Here is a 19,609-nt window from a genome sequence, read left to right as displayed (position 1 = left end):
TTGTAGGGGTTTTTTATTGTTTTGTTTTTGTTTGGTTGTTTGTTTGAAGAAAGCTATGATAGCATATACCTTTACTCCCAGTGCTAGAGGGTCAGAAACAAGTCTTGGGTGCTCATTGGCCAGGAAGCCTCTCCCTGAACAAATAGATGGAGGCTGAGGAACTGCCCAGGAGGTGGATCTCTGACCTCCATAGTCATTTACATACATGTGAATATGCTCCTACCTATACACACATGTGCATGTGCTCCTATGCACTCATGTGCATCCATACATCCATGTACCCTTGCATGCGTGCACACATTTGCAGTTCCATAAATGTGCACACATGCACACACAGAGAAATGAGTATTTGTATATGCATACAAGTGCATGTAAGGTCATGTAGATATGGAGGTACACTGCAAAGAAGCCCATGCAGCTCAACAGAGTAACATCTAGAGAAGAAGTTTCTGCTCTCCTTGGAATCTCGGAGCTAGGACCTCTTTGTGTTTATACTTCTTGTAGTTTGGAAACAAGAAGCCTGCTTCTTTGTGAAAGGAAAAATTTCTGGAGGCCAATTGCCATCTTTGCATAGTAATGGGCATTTCCCAGCCTTGCTTCTGTGTGGCTCTTGAGTAATGTGATTTTTTTTCCTTCCTGATAAGAAATAGATTCCTTGCTCTTTTCCCTTTGATGTCTATTTTTAATCACTGCTGTGTGCCTACTGTCTAATCTGTCTTGTCCAAATCTCTTGTAACAATTCACTATCCATCAAGGTTTTGAATAAGCACAGCTGCTTGAGGGAGCATTGTAACCCATTCAGAGGCATCTCTACCTGTGTTGTTACAACCCCTCCTTCCTTCTCCACATTAACTTACAATCTGTAGCAGGGGGATGCTGGAACTCATAGTACTGCCTATGGCAGCAGCTAACAAATGAGCAACTCCCCAGACCAATTAGAGTCACTTGTGTATAGAAAACAGCCAGTCTCCTAAACCTGCCTTGATCGTTAAAGGTAGATCAATTGCCTGTCAGGACTGTGGGATTCTCTATACAACTGAATAACTAAAACATGGATTATCCCCCTCTAGGAAACAGATGCAAGAAATACTCTCTCACACAACAACAGTAAGTAAATGTGTTCAATTATGGCTTTAATTATTTGATTTGCTCTGCCTGGTAATATGCCCCATACAGCAAAGATTTGTCTAGAGATCTTCTTTAATTGTCAATTACTCTGTTTCATAATATACATTTGGATGCTTCCAGAACATTTGTATGGTGTTTCTCAAATAAGGGAATGAAAACAGAGCTCAACCTGGAGCTCCTAATTGGGTATCATGTGTCCTTGTCGCCCATTTGCCACCAGGGACCCATCACTGCCTTAGTGATTGAAAGAAACATGACTTGGAAGAGTCCCAATTAAACCCTTTTGTTTGCACTTTTGTGTCAACTTCTATGAGTTGTTCCCTGGTGTCTCTGTTTGGTGCCAGTAGCAATCTTGAAAGCAATCAAAGAAGGAGCAGGAAGCCAGCCGGAGGATAGAAGCTGCTTCAGGTTCCTTTCCACAGTGACAATAGACAGAAAAAATGCTTCCTAATCTCCTCCTTTCATTCTTCCTTAGTGCCTGGCATCTATGGGAGAAGCACATGCCTCTCTGTCTATAAAGTAACCCTTGAGTTTGTAAACTAAACAGCACCAAAACAAAGATTCTTGCTACAGCAAATTATTCGCCTGCTATCTGTGGGCACTATTGTCAGCATTTATATATATTTCCCCACTTAATCTCTCTTTAATTGACTTAATCACAACCCTGTGAGATACATGATATTGTGCACAGAAAAGACAAAACACTTACCCAAGTTCACACAATAATAATCAGTTGTGCCGAAGATTCAAGCCTAGTTTTTCCTGACCGATCATTTTGTTTTCTCTCAGTCAAGAAAATCTGACAGAGTATAGTTAATGTGGTCGGTGTCATAAAGAAAGGAATGAAGTTGCCATCTTCCTTGGCACTGTAGATATTACTGTAACGTGGTGATAGGCTTCACAACCTGTGTGATCCTCTTTGAGAACTGCCGTCCTCACTACTGTCTATTGTTCGCCTAAAGGTCGCACAGAGTGGGTTGGCTGCTGGGCATAAGCGTTTTCTTTTTCAGCTTCTTTCTCAAAACTTTGCATAAAAAAAGCCTTGGTCTACATCTAGAGTGTAGCACAGTATACCTTCAACAGTGTTTTCCTTGAGCCAGGCATGGTGACACAGGCCATGGAAGGAGGGTTGCCATGTTCAAAGCCAGCTTGAGCTACAAAGTAATACCCTATAGGAAAAGAAAAAGAAAAAGAAACTCTTGATGTGTGCTTCTTTACAAAAATGAGACACGTGTGCTACCAAATAATTTTATCTCTCAGCTCTGTTCCCCAGACAGACACTACTCATGCACTCTGTTGTCCCCTCCACAGCAATGCTACTATGCTATCCGCATTTTTGCTGGGCAGGACCCATCATGTGTCTGGGTTGGATGGGTGACTCCAGACTACCATTTATACAGTGAAAAGTTTGACCTGAATAAAAACTGCACCGTGACTGTCACCCTGGGAGATGAAAGGGGCCGGGTTCATGAAAGGTAAGGGGGTCGCGCTTCCAGCACTTATTTACACCCCACCCCACACCCCAATAAAGGAAGTATCCCAGCCCACCTTAAATGGTGAGTAGGAACTTAACCGTTTAAAAATCATTAAGGAAATTGGGATCCCCATGACAGGGGAAGGGAGTGTTTGTACAGGCAGAGGCTCATCTCAGCACATACAGAATTCACAACCTAGGGATGGGAGAGAAAGGTAAGTAGTTGGAGTCAGGAAGCCCTCTCCCCATTTGGTTCCATGATTTTGAGGCGGGCACCAGTTACTACAACATCAGAACAAGACAGAAAAAGTATCCATGTACCTAAGAGAAGCCAGTTCGGAGGAAATTAAACAGATGATCAGTAGCACACAGCAACTAACAAATCAGAGCCCCTTGTCCCAAGAGTTTATGATATCTCAAAGCAGAAAGGATATAAAGAGATGTGAGAAACCATGAACAAGAACCAGGTCCACCTAGGTCTGACACTATCCATTGGCACCGCTACCCAGATGTGTCCCAAACATGATCTTAAAACCTATGTCACATCATCTGCCTACTTCCCCTCCTCTGGGTTTGGAACATCATCTCCCTGTGTAGCGCTGTACCGAGATGTGGTAGATTTCTTCTCAGGGAAACCTTTACACCCTACAAAGTCAGGACTTTTTATACAGGAGGGCTCATCAAAACCTGTGAGCCATGGAAGAATCATGTCACCCCTGTAGGCAGATGGATAAGAGAACAGGCTCTGAACTCAAGTTTAGATACTGACTAGGCTGGGAATTAATTTTCAGTCACTTTCTAGCCATGTGAGCTTGAACTTTGATTCCCTTATATATAAAATGAAAATAAGTATTCAAATCCCTGAGTGCTATAAGAAGTAAATGAGTTAATTTGTAAAAGAATGCTTAAGACAGTGACTTATCTCAAAGGCTTGATAAATATTAACTCTTACTGTCAGCACTTAAAGCAAGACCTGGCACACTTCGGTGCTCAATAATTTGCAGTCCTTTGTCTGACATAATAAGCAATAAACACAAAATTGAGTTCTACATGTTTCAGGGCATTTTAAATTTGGTGTCTTTAAAATATACACAAAGCCTGCCAGTTCACAGTACACAGTTCAATACATCAGTAATTGAATTCTGTAATTTATAAAGCAGGGATAGCATGGCTTGAGTTCAAACTTTATAGAAATCTATCCATGGCTATAAATGGAAGACTCAATTTGCAGAGGTCTCTGTCTCTGCCTAAGGGCACTCATCCCGAGAAAACAGCCCCATCATTGTCCCGATCGTAAGAAATGAAAGGAAAGGGGTGTGTACTCATAAAGGGGATTTCCACTCACAAGAGAAAGTAGCAGATTTCTACAAACAGAAGGAAACAGAATATCTTAATTCAGCCTAGGTTTTCTAAAGATTAGTTTAGAGAAGTAAATGCCCTTCTCGGTTCAAGGAACTGTCCACCACGCAGTGCTGAATGCATGGTCTGGGTTCCTTCACACTGCTGGCTGATATAGCTGAGCCACAGTGAGAAGTCAGGCCAAGCTATCAGATAAGTCTGTGTGTTCGAAGGGGTTTCTCTTGAATCAAGTAGAGAATCAATTGTTCTTTAACCTAACAAAGGCCCCATCACATCACTTCAAAGACCCAGGTCCTTCAGCTGGACCATAGGTGAGCTGGAAAGGGGCAGAACTGACTGCTTCGACACCACCACACTACACTGTCTGTAGCCTATCTCCTCAAAAGCTCACTCTAGGTATAAAATCCTGCAATTAAAAAAATGATAGCTCGGAGTGCAGCCCAGTGGTAGAGCCCTTCCCTGCTCTGCATAGGATTCTGGGCTTGATTCCCACCATTGCAAAAATGAAAAGAATAAGAAATTTGGCCTGGGAACTTTTGAAGGCTTTTGGTCATCACCGTGTGCCTTTAAATAGAAGAGCACATGGGGTTCTGCACTCTGGGAATTGGTAGACAGCTAGTGAGAGAGGAACCTATGTGGTTACTTGGCTATTTAGTCGTGAGGTCAGCAGACTTCTTGAGAGTAGGAAGTACAGTGTAGTGCAGTTCAGGGAGCTGGGAGGCCATCAGAGACAAACAGTCTATCTGGATCCTAGTTGCCATTCTAAAGAATATGGGCCAAGTTGTCAAGCACTTTATGGCCTGTGATCCTAAGGCCAGGCAGGGATGCTGAACCCAGATTACTGATTTTGCATCTCATACCAAACTCCTCTGTAGATTTGCCTGAGGTAGTCTCTTTGCTGTGCTTTGATTTCCTGTCCCTAAAACGGGAGTATTACTCTCCTCAGTATCAGAAGATTGAATTGCTAATGAGTTGAGAAATAGCAATCTGAATACTGAGTTCGTTGGAAGGAGGCGGCCATACTGCCACATCCCCACACACAATGGCTCATGCCTGAGTAAATTTAGTTGAAGCTGAGTAAATTTAGTTTTCATTCAAGAAAACAATTGTGTAGGGATAATGGTAAAATTTCACAGAGAGGGTTCTGAGGCATTTTACAAGTGAGTTGTGATTACAAACCATGGAAACCATATTCTATAACTCCTCTCTTTTCTCTGGTTATCAGTGTGAAACGTAGCAACTGCTATATGGTCTGGGGTGGGGACATTGTAGCCAGTTCCCAGAGATCAAGCCGGAGCAATGTGGACCTGGAGATTGGCTGCCTTCTAGATCTGGCAATGGGCATGTTGTCCTTCTCTGCGAATGGGAAGGAACTTGGCACCTGCTACCAGGTAGGTGTGGCTTCTGGGGCTGTTACTTTGGACCTTGGGCTTGGGATTTATGGTTATGTTCTTAATTCTTTTCCACTCTCATCATCCTCCCCAATCCCACTCGTGAGCCCATGCAGACTACTGGCTATTAGATTAGCAAATATAGGTGATTGTATTTTATACAGAGAGAAAATAAGTTTATGTATCGAATGACTTCTATACACTGGTCTTCTTTTAAGAGGAGACAGCAGTTTTTCCTTATTGAGTTCTGAAAGATTATTCGTGTATTCTAAAAGTATTTCTCTGCTGCCTTTATGTTGTCTGTGATAGATAAGATGGAAAATTAAAGATTTAAAGTGACAGAAATACTTGTCACTTGAAGACACTTATTTACTCAAAATAGAAACTATGTGTTCCAGTCACTGGGAGGTTATTTATGCTCCCAATGGATACCCAATGTGATCCCTTCACATCTGTTTTGTAAGTCACATGTTTTCCTATTTCACAAACTGTAAACTTTAATGAAATTCCCTAGGAAAACCTTCAATTACACACCTATCATTAACCACCATGTCATATGTGTTCTTCTTGAAAGCCACTTGAACCTGGAAAAATGTCATGCCTTCTACTTTTCTTAAAATCATGATAAACATTTAGTTCACTAAAATCTGAGAATACTTCAAGAAGAAACCTGTCTAACCAAGCATTTCTCAGGTTACTGAAACGGGAAATTGCTTTGTTGACCTTAACCTGTAGTACGCTCGAGCCCAGAGACCCATAAAGTCTATGTAGGAAGTGTTGTGTTGAGGGATTACCTTCCCAAGAAATCCCAGCACTACTAAGCACAGGACAGTGAGTCATGTGTATGTATAGGAAGAATTTGCTAAACCAATTACAAGAAGATCTTTCTCCCGTGAAGAGCAATCAGGAAAGTTTCATTAGAGAAAAATCTTGCGTTTGAGAACATGAGAAGAGTGGTATTCTAGGGAGCTACAGTGGGTAAGCAGATAGAATGACAATGGCCTATATGATTGGTAACAAGGGTTGCATTTGGAGAGGGAGGGAGGGAGGTATACATAGAAAATAAGGAGCTATGGAAGTTCTCTGAGCATGAATGATGTGCAGTAATTAAGAAAGCTAATTGTAGTCTCTTAGGGTCAGCAGCTTAGAGAACCACACCAGATATACAGTACCCTGTGGTTACATAATAGATTAAAGCCCTGGTCAGCCCCAGGTCACAGTCTTTAGATTGTAAGGCCTGTAGGCAAACATCTGTCTTGTTTCTGCTTGGAGAGATGGGCTAAAGTGTATAGCAAACACAGCAGTCCTTCCGGTTCCGAAAGATTCACTCACCAAAAATGATAGGTGGACCTAACTTTGTCTACATGTCAGAAGCAGCTCACTGACAGAGAGGCTTACCTGTCTCTCTAGCAGTCCCCGCAGTGAATGGCACACTGAGAACTTCCTCCTATGAGGAACACATTCAACACTTGGCAAGCTTGCCTGGCAGCCGATGGCCTAGCCACTTCCAGAAAGAGGCATTTGTGAAGCCAGGCTCTGGGGAAGAAAGTAAAGTACTCCTCTGGTATTTTCTGACTATGATGCTTCCCTCGGCCCATATCCCTTGAGAAGCTTTTACGTACATTACTGCTGTCCTTCAGAATCCATTAGTGTTTTCCCATTAACTTCCGAAACGGGCTGGACTGCAGGGTCCCTCCTGAGCCGCAGAGAGTTCGGGAGCATCTAATAACTTTGGACTTTGGAGTTCTGCAAACATTAAGGAATAAGCAAGAAAGCAAGATGCCATTCGCAGGAGCAGTGACTTGCCTGTCTCAGAAAAGAGATCATGAGGCTAAAGTACTACAGCCAAAAGAAGGGCACTTCTGCTACTTCATCACATCCCGCGTGGTCATTCCTATGCAACATCAGGCTGGACCACTGCCGTCACTGAGCAAGGTGTTCCTGGAGCACCTCCCTCACTCAGTACATTCATACTCTTCTGCTGCTCAGTGTTCCAATCCCGAAGAACTTTGCTGGGTGGCAGAGTGGTAGAGCTCTGCTGAGGGTCCTTAGGAGGTCCTGCTCAATTAGTCCTTCCTAATTCTGCTGAGACAGAAGCATGTCCAGCCATGTGTTTCGTCCCTGTCAGCTGGTCACTGTTATGCACAGCTATAGCCATTTTCATTTTTCAATTATCTCAAGAGAAACAGGCCAGCAATATGTATACACTGGCCTTCAATTCAGAAGGGATCCAGATAATGAGAGAAAGATTCTCTTCAACACTGTTTCCAGGCTTCCCATTCAATGGTGTCGTGCATTCGAAAATCCTCTCTCTCTCCCACTTAATGTGATCAGTAGAAAAATGAGAACCAAAATATACATTCGAGAGTTAGCCCTGAGTAACTAACTGCCCTCCATCAGCTGTATAAAAGGAGGAGCTGGCTGTGAGATTCAGATTTATGAGAGAGGCTAGCGATATAGATTCTGGCCAATTTCTAAGCCCTGACCTTCACGCATGATTAGAAATGGTATGTCTATCAGCACGAGGACAAATAGATCAACCAGTGATAAAAAGAACCATAGCTTCGAAAATGGAGAAAGGCCATGGTAGCTGGAGTCCAGCTGCTCGCTGCACCGGAGCAGGGGCAGCCCCTCCAGTGAGTCTTCCCAGGGTGGAGGCCGGCTCCGTGCTCCTCGTCCATGGTGCGGCAGCTGGCACCTCATGAGCATTCCCTGGAATTTCCTGTAAGCCTAACTGGCTTGGCTGGGCTTGCATTTGCTCTTCTACCTAACAAGTTGTCATAAGATTAGTGGCTTAAAACGACCCGAGTTCATTACTTCCCAGGTCTGTGGGCTTGCCAGATGCTTGGGCTCTCTCATGAGGCAAAAACCAAGGCACCTGCTGGGCAGAGCCAGGCTGTTCTCTGGAGGATCTGGAAAGAACCCCTTTCTGAGTTTTTCTGAGTTGTTAACAGTGGCCAGTTCTTCATGCTGTAGGCTTACTGTTCTGAGGCCCTGTGTTCTTACTGACTGTGGTAGCACGGCTCACTCTGTGCCAGCAGAGTGCCTACAGTCCGTTCACAAACTCCCTCCATCTTCAGAGCATGGCCTTCTCATACTTCAGATCTCGCCAAGTTTCCCCTCTATCTCCACAAAAGAAAACACACACACACACACACACACACACACACACACACACACACACACAAACTCTGCTTGGAAGCTACCCTAGTGTAATTAGATAAAGCTCACATCTTTTTCCAGCCCAAGTTCAACTGGTTAACAGCTTTTCTTACACATGCATAATCCCATGTCCCATTAACATAATCACAGAAATAAATCCAGAGTCCTCCAGAGCCTTCTAGAATTATATTTACCACATCACTAATACCATTTTCCCCTCTGGTATACCCCAAGGAGACTATGCTTCTGTTTTCTTCTTATTTTACGCCTAAACAAAAATCTGCATTGTTCATCATGGTGAGAGTATGCACAACACAAGGAAATATTCAGTCTGGGGCTTTCAAAGCAGTCCCTGAGTCAGATGTGAGGAGAGTCTGGGACTTTGGTTGATCGGTTTATAAAGTTCGCAATAAGTCACCCTTGAAGGAACCAAAACCATCTCATATAAGCCAGGCTGTTTAAATGAAAATCTTATTCAAAGGAATTATAGCCTCCACATTTTTGTATTTCTCTATTTGCTAATAAAATGAGGGCCCTAAGGATAATGTACTCTCAGGGTATAGTCAGTATAGTTACCCATCCTTGAATCTGTAGGCAGAGAGAGTTGCAACAATTCCAGAGTGACTGCATTTACTTAATGGTAGTGGGCTAATATCACCTAAGTTTGTATACATCAAAGTGAACCAGTAGTAAGTGGAGCCCTGATGTCATATGCAAATGCCTCACGCAAGAATGCAAGGTGCAGTCAGAAGCCAACCAGAGGATCTCAGACCCTTTAACATAAGATAGCAAGTGTAAAGTGGGGGAAGGCTACAGAAGCATCCAGAGCAGCCCAGGGAGAAGGCAAGGGCCACATTACAATAAAGAACCTTAAAATCTTTGCCGGTACAGCATCAGTTCTCAATTGCTGTGTGTGTGTGTCTCCCCCAGCCCAGGACATTTGGCAATATCAGAGACCTTGTTGGTCATTAGGATTATGATGTGCTCAGAGATACATAATGGGTACAGGACAGAGATGTCACTTCCTTTTCTACAGTGCTGAGATTAGCTACCCTGATGAGTTACCAGGGCCAACAATCAGACTGGGGATAAGAATCTTCACTGCGGAGTGTCCTGGTCTGCCTGGTGATCCTGCCATTTGCCTTCAAAAATGATCTTAAATCACTACCCAAACATACTGCTATTCAGTAGCCATCCGTGCATTGCCTAACTAGTGAGTAATGGATATCTCTGGCCTTATGATTCTGATCCTGAACCCCAGGCAAAGCTGCTGGCTGCCAGTACCTAAGGCACACAGAAAAGCTGTAAGCTATTTTATTCCAAAGCAGAAAGGACTTAAGGCCTGGAGCGGTTTCTGTCTCCAGTAAGACAAACCAGGGCTCTGAGAATGTCTGATCAGAGGGAAATGGCCAGTCACTCAGGCAGTTGTCTTCTCTCAGCTGATCTTAAATGAGATGACTAACTACCAAAGCCAGTGGCTTAGCAAACTGTGATCTCATAGCCCTGGGCAAACCTCTTGATTTGTTTTGGTTTTCAGGTGGAGCCTAACACCAAAGTATTCCCAGCAGTCTTCCTCCAGCCTACAAGCACCTCCTTGTTTCAGTTTGAACTTGGAAAACTGAAGGTATTTATCTGAGCCCACCCTCCCACCCCACACACAGTTAATGCCCATACCAAGGGAGGCAGCGCTGACCATCCCAGGGAAACCTCAGGCATTAGAACGCAGGGAAGAGCTCTTGCTTGCTTCTCATCTACTTCCCTGCCTTTCAGGCCTCTAGAATTTGCTGGGAAGTTGATGACAGAATACTCCTTCTTGTTTTCCTTTCCTTCCACACATTTTGGCCACAGAGAGGATTGATTAATTTCATGTAAGTTGTTGTGTATCGTTGTAATTAACGGTGGCAAAGCCTTTGGAGATCCTCGGGATACATGGTACCATAAGTTATAACAGCTATATTGATGATCCCGAGCCAGGTGCATGATCCAGCAACCGAGATGCTCCCAATGACAGACCTCTTCTTCTCTGATGTCTTTCTACCTTGCCCCAGAATGCAATGCCTCTGTCAGCAGCCATATTTAAGAGTGAAGAGAAGAACCCCATCCCACAGTGCCCACCTAGGCTGGATGTCCAAACCATCCAGCCTGTGCTCTGGAGCCGCATGCCCAGCAGCTTCCTCAAAGTGGAGACCGAGCGAGTGAGCGAGCGCCACGGCTGGGTGGTGCAGTGCCTAGAACCCCTGCAAATGATGGCACTCCACATCCCTGAGGAGAACAGGTACTGGGGGTGGGAGGACACGAAGGGAGGGACAGTACTGGGAAGCCAGAAAGTTCCAGAGGGAAGCAGGGGCATCTGCAGTGGAGCCTAATCTGTCCTAAGATAACTATAGTTGATTTCCCACAGTACCTCAGTTCTGTCCTTTCTCCTTCCCAATGTCATCATTCACTCAGAAACAGTGGTGAATATATGCACCATGGTGCCCCAGCCAGGGTACCTTCTGAAGACTAGTAACCTGGAAATATGTCCATGCCTTTAATTAAAATACAAGCCATCCTGAAATATACTTTATTTACTTTTACAAAAAGACAAGGAATGACTCATGTTAGTTTGGTTTAGTGAACTAAGAATCCTGGTCCTCACGTCTCTTTGTTAAGAGGATTGTGACAGGTTTCAATCCCAGCGCTTTCGCTTTCTGGATATGTGGTTTGGTAAGCTGCTCACATACTCTAAGCCACACCCACCTCAGCCAAAGAGAAGCCCACCCACACTGTTGCTAGGATGAGAGTGAGGTCCTGTAGGTGAAATCCAGTGCCATTTCTGGCCATAGTGAGAGCTGAGTGAGTTTTATTGTTGTGGATGTTATTATCCCCAATGTCCCTTCACTGAAGAGTTTGTGCATGGAGCTGGAGAAATGGCTCACTGGTTATGGTCCTTGCAGAGGACCTAGGTTCAACTCCCAGCACCCATATGGCAGATCACAACCATACATAACTTCAATCTGAGGAGATCTATTGTCCCTTTCAGACCTCTGTGGACACCACAAAGACACACAGTATACATTAATATATGCTGGCGGAACATTCATCTACACAAAATAAATATTAAAAATCCAAATGAAAAAGTATGTGAAGAAAGTGAAGGTGTTTCGCACTCCCACAGGTCTTCCCTTTGGGTATCCTCTTCGATCATGTACCATTATGAGACAGGAGAATATGGGAAAAGTAAAGAAAGCATTACACCCTTCCCAGCAAACCCATCTCAAAGTCCCCAACACACCATGAGGAGAAAAAGAAAAAAAAATCTAAGGAAAGACCAGAAGCTCATTCTGGGTCTACATGAACAATAAAGAAACACACAGGCAGGCAAGCTGCTGATGTTAGGAAGAAAGCACTCACTGGATTCGGCCGGTGAGCACCAGTCAGAACAGTGTTTCCTCTCAACAACTAAAGTGCAGATGAATTTGTTTTCCAAGGATGAAAAAGCTTTATAGGAGCTGCAGAGCTGGACGACACAGATGGTGTGAATGGCAGTCTAGCAGTGGATGTGGCTGTGGGCGTGGCTGTGCGTGTGGCTGTGGGCGTGGCTGTGCATGTGGCTGTGAATGTGGATATGGCGGTGGGTGTGAGCTGGGTCTTCTGAGAGGCTGTGTCAAGAAACAGATCCACTTGAACCTTTAGATATGAAAGCCAGGTCATTGTCATATTCCCATGGGTTTTTCTTCTTGGGGGTTTTAGGTTTTTCCCCCTCCATTTCAATATTTTGATATTTGATAAGGCAATTTCTTGCATTTCCTAGGCCTTTAAAAATATTGTAATGAGACGCAGTGGATGATTAGGAACCTGGGTGTGGACCGTAGCTGAGAGAAGAGGAATACACTGTTAGAGAAAGCATGGCAGAGATTTCTGCCCCCTCTGTCTCCACTGAGCTGGTTGGATTTTCTTGGGTTTCACACACAGGACAGCTATGCTGAATTCTGGTACTAGTTTCTTACTGTGGAATGCTGGGTTGTCTTGTCATCCTTAGGTGTGTGGACATCCTCGAGCTCTGTGAGCAGGAGGACCTGATGCAGTTCCATTACCACACACTGAGACTTTACAGCGCTGTGTGCGCTCTGGGAAATAGCCGAGTTGCTTCTGCCCTGTGCAGCCATGTGGACCTCTCACAGCTCTTCTATGCCATTGACAACAAGTACCTGCCTGGCCTCCTCCGATCTGGTTTCTATGACCTGCTTATTAGCATCCACCTGGCCAATGCTAAGGAGAGGAAGCTGATGATGAAGAATGAGTACATCATCCCTATCACCAGCAGTACCAGGAATATCCGCCTATACCCAGATGAGTCCAAGAGGCATGGTTTGCCTGGGGTGGGCCTGAGGACATGCCTCAAGCCAGGCTTCAGGTTCTCTACCCCTTGCTTTGTGGTGACTAATGAGGACCATCAGAAACAGAGCCCTGAGATTCCCTTGCAGATTCTCAAGACAAAGGCCCTGAGCATGCTGACCGAGGCGGTACATTGTAGTGGGGCCCACATCAGAGACCCTGTTGGGGGTTCTGTGGAGTTCCAGTTTGTGCCTGTGCTGAAACTCATTGGGACCTTGTTAGTCATGGGAGTTTTTGACGACGATGATGTTCGCCAGATTCTCCTCCTGATAGATCCCTCTGTGTTTGGGGAGCACAGTGGTGAGACAGAAGAGGGAGTGGAGAAAGAAGTGACCCACGTAGAGGAAAAGGCGGTGGAGGCTGGAGAAAAGGCTAGCAAGGAGGCTCCAGTCAAAGGCTTGCTGCAGACCCGATTACCTGAGTCTGTCAAGCTGCAGGTAACTGAGAACACTTTTACTCTGGTAGAGTGCCTTGGAGGGAAAGGAGAAAGCCTGGGTATGGGGAATTGTGGGCACAAGCCTGAGTCTCCTACTGAAGTAGAGGTATGTAGAGAGTCCCCGAGTGATGCTTATTTTCATGTGATATACTCCTTAAGCTTCCCCAAGACAACAGGACAATGGCAAACTTCATTAGTGAAATACTTTGAAATGTTTAGATGTCATATAAAAGTCTTCACAGGGTTGGGTTTGCACATGTCTCTGAGCCTTTGAGACCCAGGTGATTATTTGAGAGGTACCTGTTTAGCAAAGGGGATAAGACTCTGTAGTCAACGTAATCCCCAGGAACTGACTCCCATCATACCCATCACTCACTCTCACTGAGCGGCCTTCTTACACTAACATGAGGAGGTCCTGCTGACCCAGCATTCACAAAACTGCTACCCAAACTAAGGATGAAACGATGATTCCTCGTGTAAGCTAGCATGAGCTATGTGCTAAGGACGACAGTCTTTGTCTTCTGAGCACTGAGACAAGGAGAAAAGAAGATGAAGAGCAGAGATCCTAGGTCAGCCATTCCTAGAATTCCATTCTTCCTCTCCTGCTTACTGGATATGGAAACTCACAAGTCAGCAGACAGTCAGGACCTTAGAGTTCTCATCTGTAAAATGGAAGTGATACAAAAGGATAACGCCAAGTATATTTTCATAAAAGATGGGAAGTATCTTCTATCATAGAATGTGAAGTAATCTAGGATAAAAGTTCTCTCTTCTATACGATAGGATTTATATACAGTCAGTTAACCAAGATATCAAGTATAAAGGAGAAATATAACTATATAAAGTCACATAGGCATACTCACACATGTACGTGCGTGTGTGCACGTACACACACACACACACACACACACACACACACACACACACACACTTCTACCTTAGCACTTTGCTAAATGATTTAAGTATGCTGCTGTGATACAGAGCCAAGATTGTCTTTAGTATGAATTCCCTGACCAGCACTTGAAGTTCTTCCTTTTCACGTTTGACCTATAGAACTGGCATCTATTGTCAGTTCAGGGATTTTAAAGTGAACATCAGATCTCCAGTTATGCACTCCATAACGACACTTCAGTTGACAATCGACCATATATAAGTGAGAGTGATCATATAAGGTGATACCATCTAATGAGAGACTAACCATCTGTTGCTAAAATGTCTTCCCAGGAGCAGATGTAAGTAACATCTCTACCCCTTCAACATTTCCACTCCTCCCCCTAAAGTTCCAATGTCAAACACAGGAATGATTCCACCAAAATTCACTCCTGAGAACCAGTCAGTTTATTTTGCTTCTTTACAGAGCATAGGTGAGGGGCTATTTAAAGGTGTCTGCATGTTCCTCCCCAATAGGCCATACCTGGAAGCTCTTTACCCAGAAGGAATGAGGTCCTCCTTGTAACTACACAGAGGGAGTCTCACTCCTTTCATCTTTCTGGCTTGGGTACTCTAGTCCCTCCCCGAGGCCATGTGCAATTAAGACAGTGTGTACAACATGTAGAAAGGGTCTGGATAGTAAGGAAATGATACTTTGATCCTCCCTGCCCCTCTCAGAGGGGACATAAATAGCCATCAAGCCCAGCTTGGAAAACCCTTTGCAAAGGGGTGCAACCGAACTCCCCAATATAGTGGCCTCTTGGCTCAGAGGACAATCACTCACAACACTTAGAGCATAATGTTTTCACCATGATGAAGTCACCAAACAGTGAGTGCATGGGAGTGCATCCCTGTCACCAAGGCAGGACTCTCACTAGAGAGCAAAACACTTTCAGACTTGAATGATCTCCCCCAACCTTTACAACTTCCTAGTATTTATTTTTAAAACAACAAGTTGACAGAATGATAAGATCATTATAATCACAAAAGAAATGGTCATGGATGAGCAGTGTAGCCACTTGGGAAGATGGGATGGTGAACAAGCTTCCCAACTTTCCATTCTTCTGCTGCTGCACAGTGTGAGAAAGGAAAGCAGTGCTCACATGAGCATTTTGATGCTAGTTTTCATACCTGACTCCCCAGGAAAGCATCTACAAGATGTTGCTTTCAGAACGTTCTTTTGTCTCTCATTCTGTGGTGCTAATGGCCAAACAGTTCATCTCTGGGTTTAGGCAGCCTTGGAGTCAGTAGCTTCATGATTACTCTGAGGCACTAGATGCACTTACTCAATGCCTTACCTAAGTCTCGGTGCTGTTGTCTGTCAAGTGGGGAACTGGGAACTGTGTAAGCAGCAAGGACATTCTCGAAGGAAGTATACATACGCTTACTGTTACAGATGTGCGAACTCCTCAGCTACCTCTGTGACTGTGAACTACAGCACCGAGTAGAGGCTATTGTGGCATTTGGTGACATTTACGTGTCCAAGCTGCAGGCAAATCAGAAGTTCCGCTACAATGAGCTCATGCAGGCCCTGAATATGTCTGCAGCCCTAACTGCCCGGAAGACAAGAGAGTTCCGCTCACCACCCCAGGAGCAGGTGAGTCCCCTCTGAGTTTCCATATAATTCCTGTGGAATTCAAAACCCCAGAACAGGATGCCTGAACCTTTGTAACATCTTCAACAGACTGAAGAGCTATGGAAGCCTAGAAGAAACACCACAACACCAAGAGATAGCCTGAATCCCAAGAAAATAATGACGGGAGAATACCAGCCAATTATTTTGGTGGGAGTAGGGGGTGGAGGGAGAACCTTTCTAAACTGAGAATAAGGCAGAAGTTTGTTCCTCAACCCTCCCCTCCTCTCTACAAATGAGTGGAAAACCACAGGAGTGTTAAGGTTCATCAGACACCTCAGCAACAATGCACTAAAAGGAGTGCTGCTAACCCTTCCAGAAGTCTCTATCAGAGATAAAGAAAGTAGTTGGTGTGCCTAGTTTATGAGAGTTGAGGTGCAGCCATGCTCTCGTGACATGTCTAAGCCCCTTTGACTTAATTTACATTAAGCTTCCCTGGTACCATGAAGCCTGGAGAACAGGACTCATCACGAATCATATTTTGCAATGTGTTATATGATTTCTGCATTATTGTCTTCCAACTATTCACAAAAGTTTGAGAGAGCCTCATTTGCTGTGTCATGGGTACATTCACATTCACTGCCAGTCTAAAGAAAGTAGTTGGTGTGCCTAGTTTATGAGAGTTGAGGTGCAGCCATGCTCTCGTGACATGTCTAAGCCCCTTTGACTTAATTTACATTAAGCTTCCCTGGTACCATGAAGCCTGAAGAACAGGACTCATCACGAATCATATTTTGCAATGTGTTATATAGGACTTACTTGTAGTTGTCACTGCTAAGAGAGACGGTGACTTTGAGATGCCACTTAATGAAGGAATGGCATCTCATAGTGCTATCCTGGCTGGTTGGCCACTGTTCCCTAAGTGTTCAAAAGGAATGTAAATCCTTCAGTGAGGAAACCAGATCTGTCTTTGAAACTACATCTTTGAATCTCATAAATACTTAATAAGCAGCCTATTCATTGTTGTCCATATAATTACCACTATTTCATATTAATGGCACAACTACAAAGTTCATTCAATTAGTTTCCCAATCTATTTTATGGGACATAGATATTATATTATAGATATTATATTGTCTTGCCAATGAACCACATAGTGTAGCTTTTGAAAGACTTTGAGTGACAGTGCCCAAAGAGAAGGCAGAGCCAGTCGTTGCTCTAGATACAGAGTCCCTGGGACTGGCTGCAATAGACGACTGCACCATGCCGAATGTATGAGTATGCTATTACCCCAACTGCCACCCAATTATGATAGTATTACCAATGCTACTGGCTTCTTTTAGACTGGCAGTGAATGTGAATGTACCCATGACACAGCAAATGAGGCTCTCTCAAACTTTTGTGAATAGTTGGAAGACAATAATGCAGAAATCATAACACTAATACTGGCTTCAGATAACAACACTGCAGATCTGTTCCACATCATCACTCACGTGTGGCATTGGGTTCCTGACTGGTTCGTCTCAGTTTCTTCTGCTAATGTGTGGATAATGTTCATATCTACAGCCCAGGGTTCTTGTGAGGATGCCATGAGATAAGGTATTTTAGATTGCTTAACAAGGTGTCTGCCACTGAATAAGAATTCTGTAACTATTTCTTCTCCTGCCAGTAGTTTTAGCATTAGAGAAACCTGCAGCCTCACACCTTCTTGTAAGGCCTTCTATGAACGGCCTGCTGAGCAGAGGCCACACATTTCCTGACATCTCCAGCCCAGCCATCACCATCCTCAGCAACTTAATCAATAAGCTATTGATTCCCTTCTCTAAGGAGAAGGTTGATTCCCATCTTCCTTTTCTCCACTGTAACTTCGAAGCTTTTCTTCTACCCTCTATTTCCTTCTCCTCCAGTCTTCTAAGTAGAGAAACCATTAAGTAGTCTGTAACTTGAATTCTTCCCTAAGGCATAGACCAATGCTTCTTAAACAAAGTCACCAAAAGAACTTAGTAAATGAGATCACTCAGCCCTTTCTGTGGAATCTCTGAGTCAGTAGGCCTGGGGTTAGGCTCAAGGTTTTTCATTTTTAGCAAGTTTTCAGACATTGTTGATGCTGGCGGCCCAGAAAAGAGCTCTAAGACTTAAAAAAAAAAAATCATGTGCTCCATCTCCACCTGTACTAGGGGATTTACTTCATGAGGAGACCTGCCCATAGAGTTCTCAATGAAAGGAAGCATTTAATGTCATTGAAAGACAATTTAGATCAACCGCAGAGGTTAGGATGCAGAATCACTTGAAGAATAGGATGTATGGAAACTGACCTCTGCTGGCATTACTTTTCATGATTAATGTAGACAGCGGAGTAAGTGCCCTGCTTTATCGCCACTGGGGACTGCACATTTTTCATGACACTTTGTGGTGGTTACGTTTAGAAATATCTTTACATTCAACACTGCCTCAGCATCGCAGGAGCTCTGGGGGTAGCTACGAGGTCTCTTCCTGTCAGCCATTGATGAAGCACATTTATTACTAGAACAGACTTTTTTTGCTTTAATAAATGGACTTCACTATTACCATTTCTCTTTGTAAGTTCGTATGCCCTCTTTATTTAAAATATTAATCTGTAAATTGGTTTAGTCTTACTAAACCATAAGAATACCACATGGTAAATAGAAAACATCAAGAACACTCAGACAAAGTAATAAAAGCAAAAGGAATGTCAGAGTGAGTACAGACTGTAAATCTAAATCTCAGTAGCAAAACCTAAATGAAAATCCCATGCTGTACATAAAATTAAAAGCTCACTAAAACTCCAGAAATATATTGAGTGTATACTATAAATAACTAAAACTCAAGAACTCTATTGAGTATAAAATATAAATAACTAAAACTCCAGAAATCTATTGAGTATACACTATAAAATGCCTAAGTTGACAAATGTGGAAAGCACTCCACCAACTAATTTTCAAATGGATAATTACCTGATATAAAACTAGATGAAGAGCATGAGAAAAAAATTTACAAAATATGTAATAAAATTAGACTTAATGCGTGGAAAGTAAATTTCAACCTCACCAATTAAATGCAAATTAAAGTAACAGAGATATGACATTCTTCACCCATCTAACTGGAAAATATTTGAAAATGTGTTAAGCTCTCATTACTGTACTAGAGATGGCAAAGTAACACACATGTATATAAATTTGGAATAATGCAAATTGTTGTGAGATTTCCGGGAAGCAATTGACAATTTATATTGCAAGCCATTAAAATATATAGACTTGTTGCTCCATTCATTTTGCTTTAGTTTATTATAAGAAAATGATCAGGCGTGTGAACAAAAAGTATATAAAATGTTCAATGCAACTTAGTTTTTTGAGAAAACAAGTGGGAAGACGGTCTGGTGTGTAAAAGCACTTCCTATATGAATGTAAAGACCCAATCTTGAGTCCCTAAAACTCTCATAAAAGCTGACGCATAGTATGAACATCTGTAATCCCAATGTCCATGTGGAGAGACGGCGAATGAAGACTGGAGAACTCCAGGAAGTTCACAGACTAGCTAGCTTAGTGTGTGAAGTAAAAATCAAAACATCAAAGACTCCATCTCAAATAAGACAGAAGGCAAGGACCAAACTCTGAGGCTGCAGTCTTCTGATCTCAACGTACATGCCATGGCTCATGTGTGCTCACACACACACACACACACACACACACACACACACACACACACACACACACCAGGTACTCACAAAAAATAATAAAAATATAAACAAGAAATATTAT

General features: G+C 43.4%; 1 protein-coding gene across 3 annotated transcripts in view; it reads left to right on the top strand.

Annotated features, from left to right (window-relative positions):
- Ryr3 (ryanodine receptor 3) overlaps nucleotides 1-19,609 on the top strand; it is a 553,860-nt gene that overhangs the window by 337,142 nt on the left and 197,109 nt on the right. For all 3 annotated transcript variants that reach the window (XR_015684544.1, XR_015684543.1, XM_087655160.1), the window contains exons 30-36: nucleotides 1,071-1,107; nucleotides 2,440-2,603; nucleotides 5,187-5,352; nucleotides 10,052-10,138; nucleotides 10,563-10,789; nucleotides 12,536-13,328; nucleotides 15,654-15,854. Coding sequence is in view for 1 of the 3 variants with exons in the window: in XM_087655160.1 (XP_087511286.1) it covers nucleotides 1,071-1,107; nucleotides 2,440-2,603; nucleotides 5,187-5,352; nucleotides 10,052-10,138; nucleotides 10,563-10,789; nucleotides 12,536-13,328; nucleotides 15,654-15,854 (1,675 nt within the window). In the remaining 2 variants the exon portion in view is untranslated. The remainder of the gene's footprint in view (nucleotides 1-1,070; nucleotides 1,108-2,439; nucleotides 2,604-5,186; nucleotides 5,353-10,051; nucleotides 10,139-10,562; nucleotides 10,790-12,535; nucleotides 13,329-15,653; nucleotides 15,855-19,609) is intronic.

This window comes from Rattus norvegicus, chromosome 3 (assembly GCF_021556685.1).
Source record: "Rattus norvegicus strain SHRSP/BbbUtx chromosome 3, alternate assembly SHRSP_T2T, whole genome shotgun sequence".
Taxonomy (NCBI): domain Eukaryota; kingdom Metazoa; phylum Chordata; class Mammalia; order Rodentia; family Muridae; genus Rattus; species Rattus norvegicus.
The sequence above is the reverse complement of the archived record's forward strand: the minus strand, read 5'-3'. Positions and strand labels throughout refer to the sequence as shown.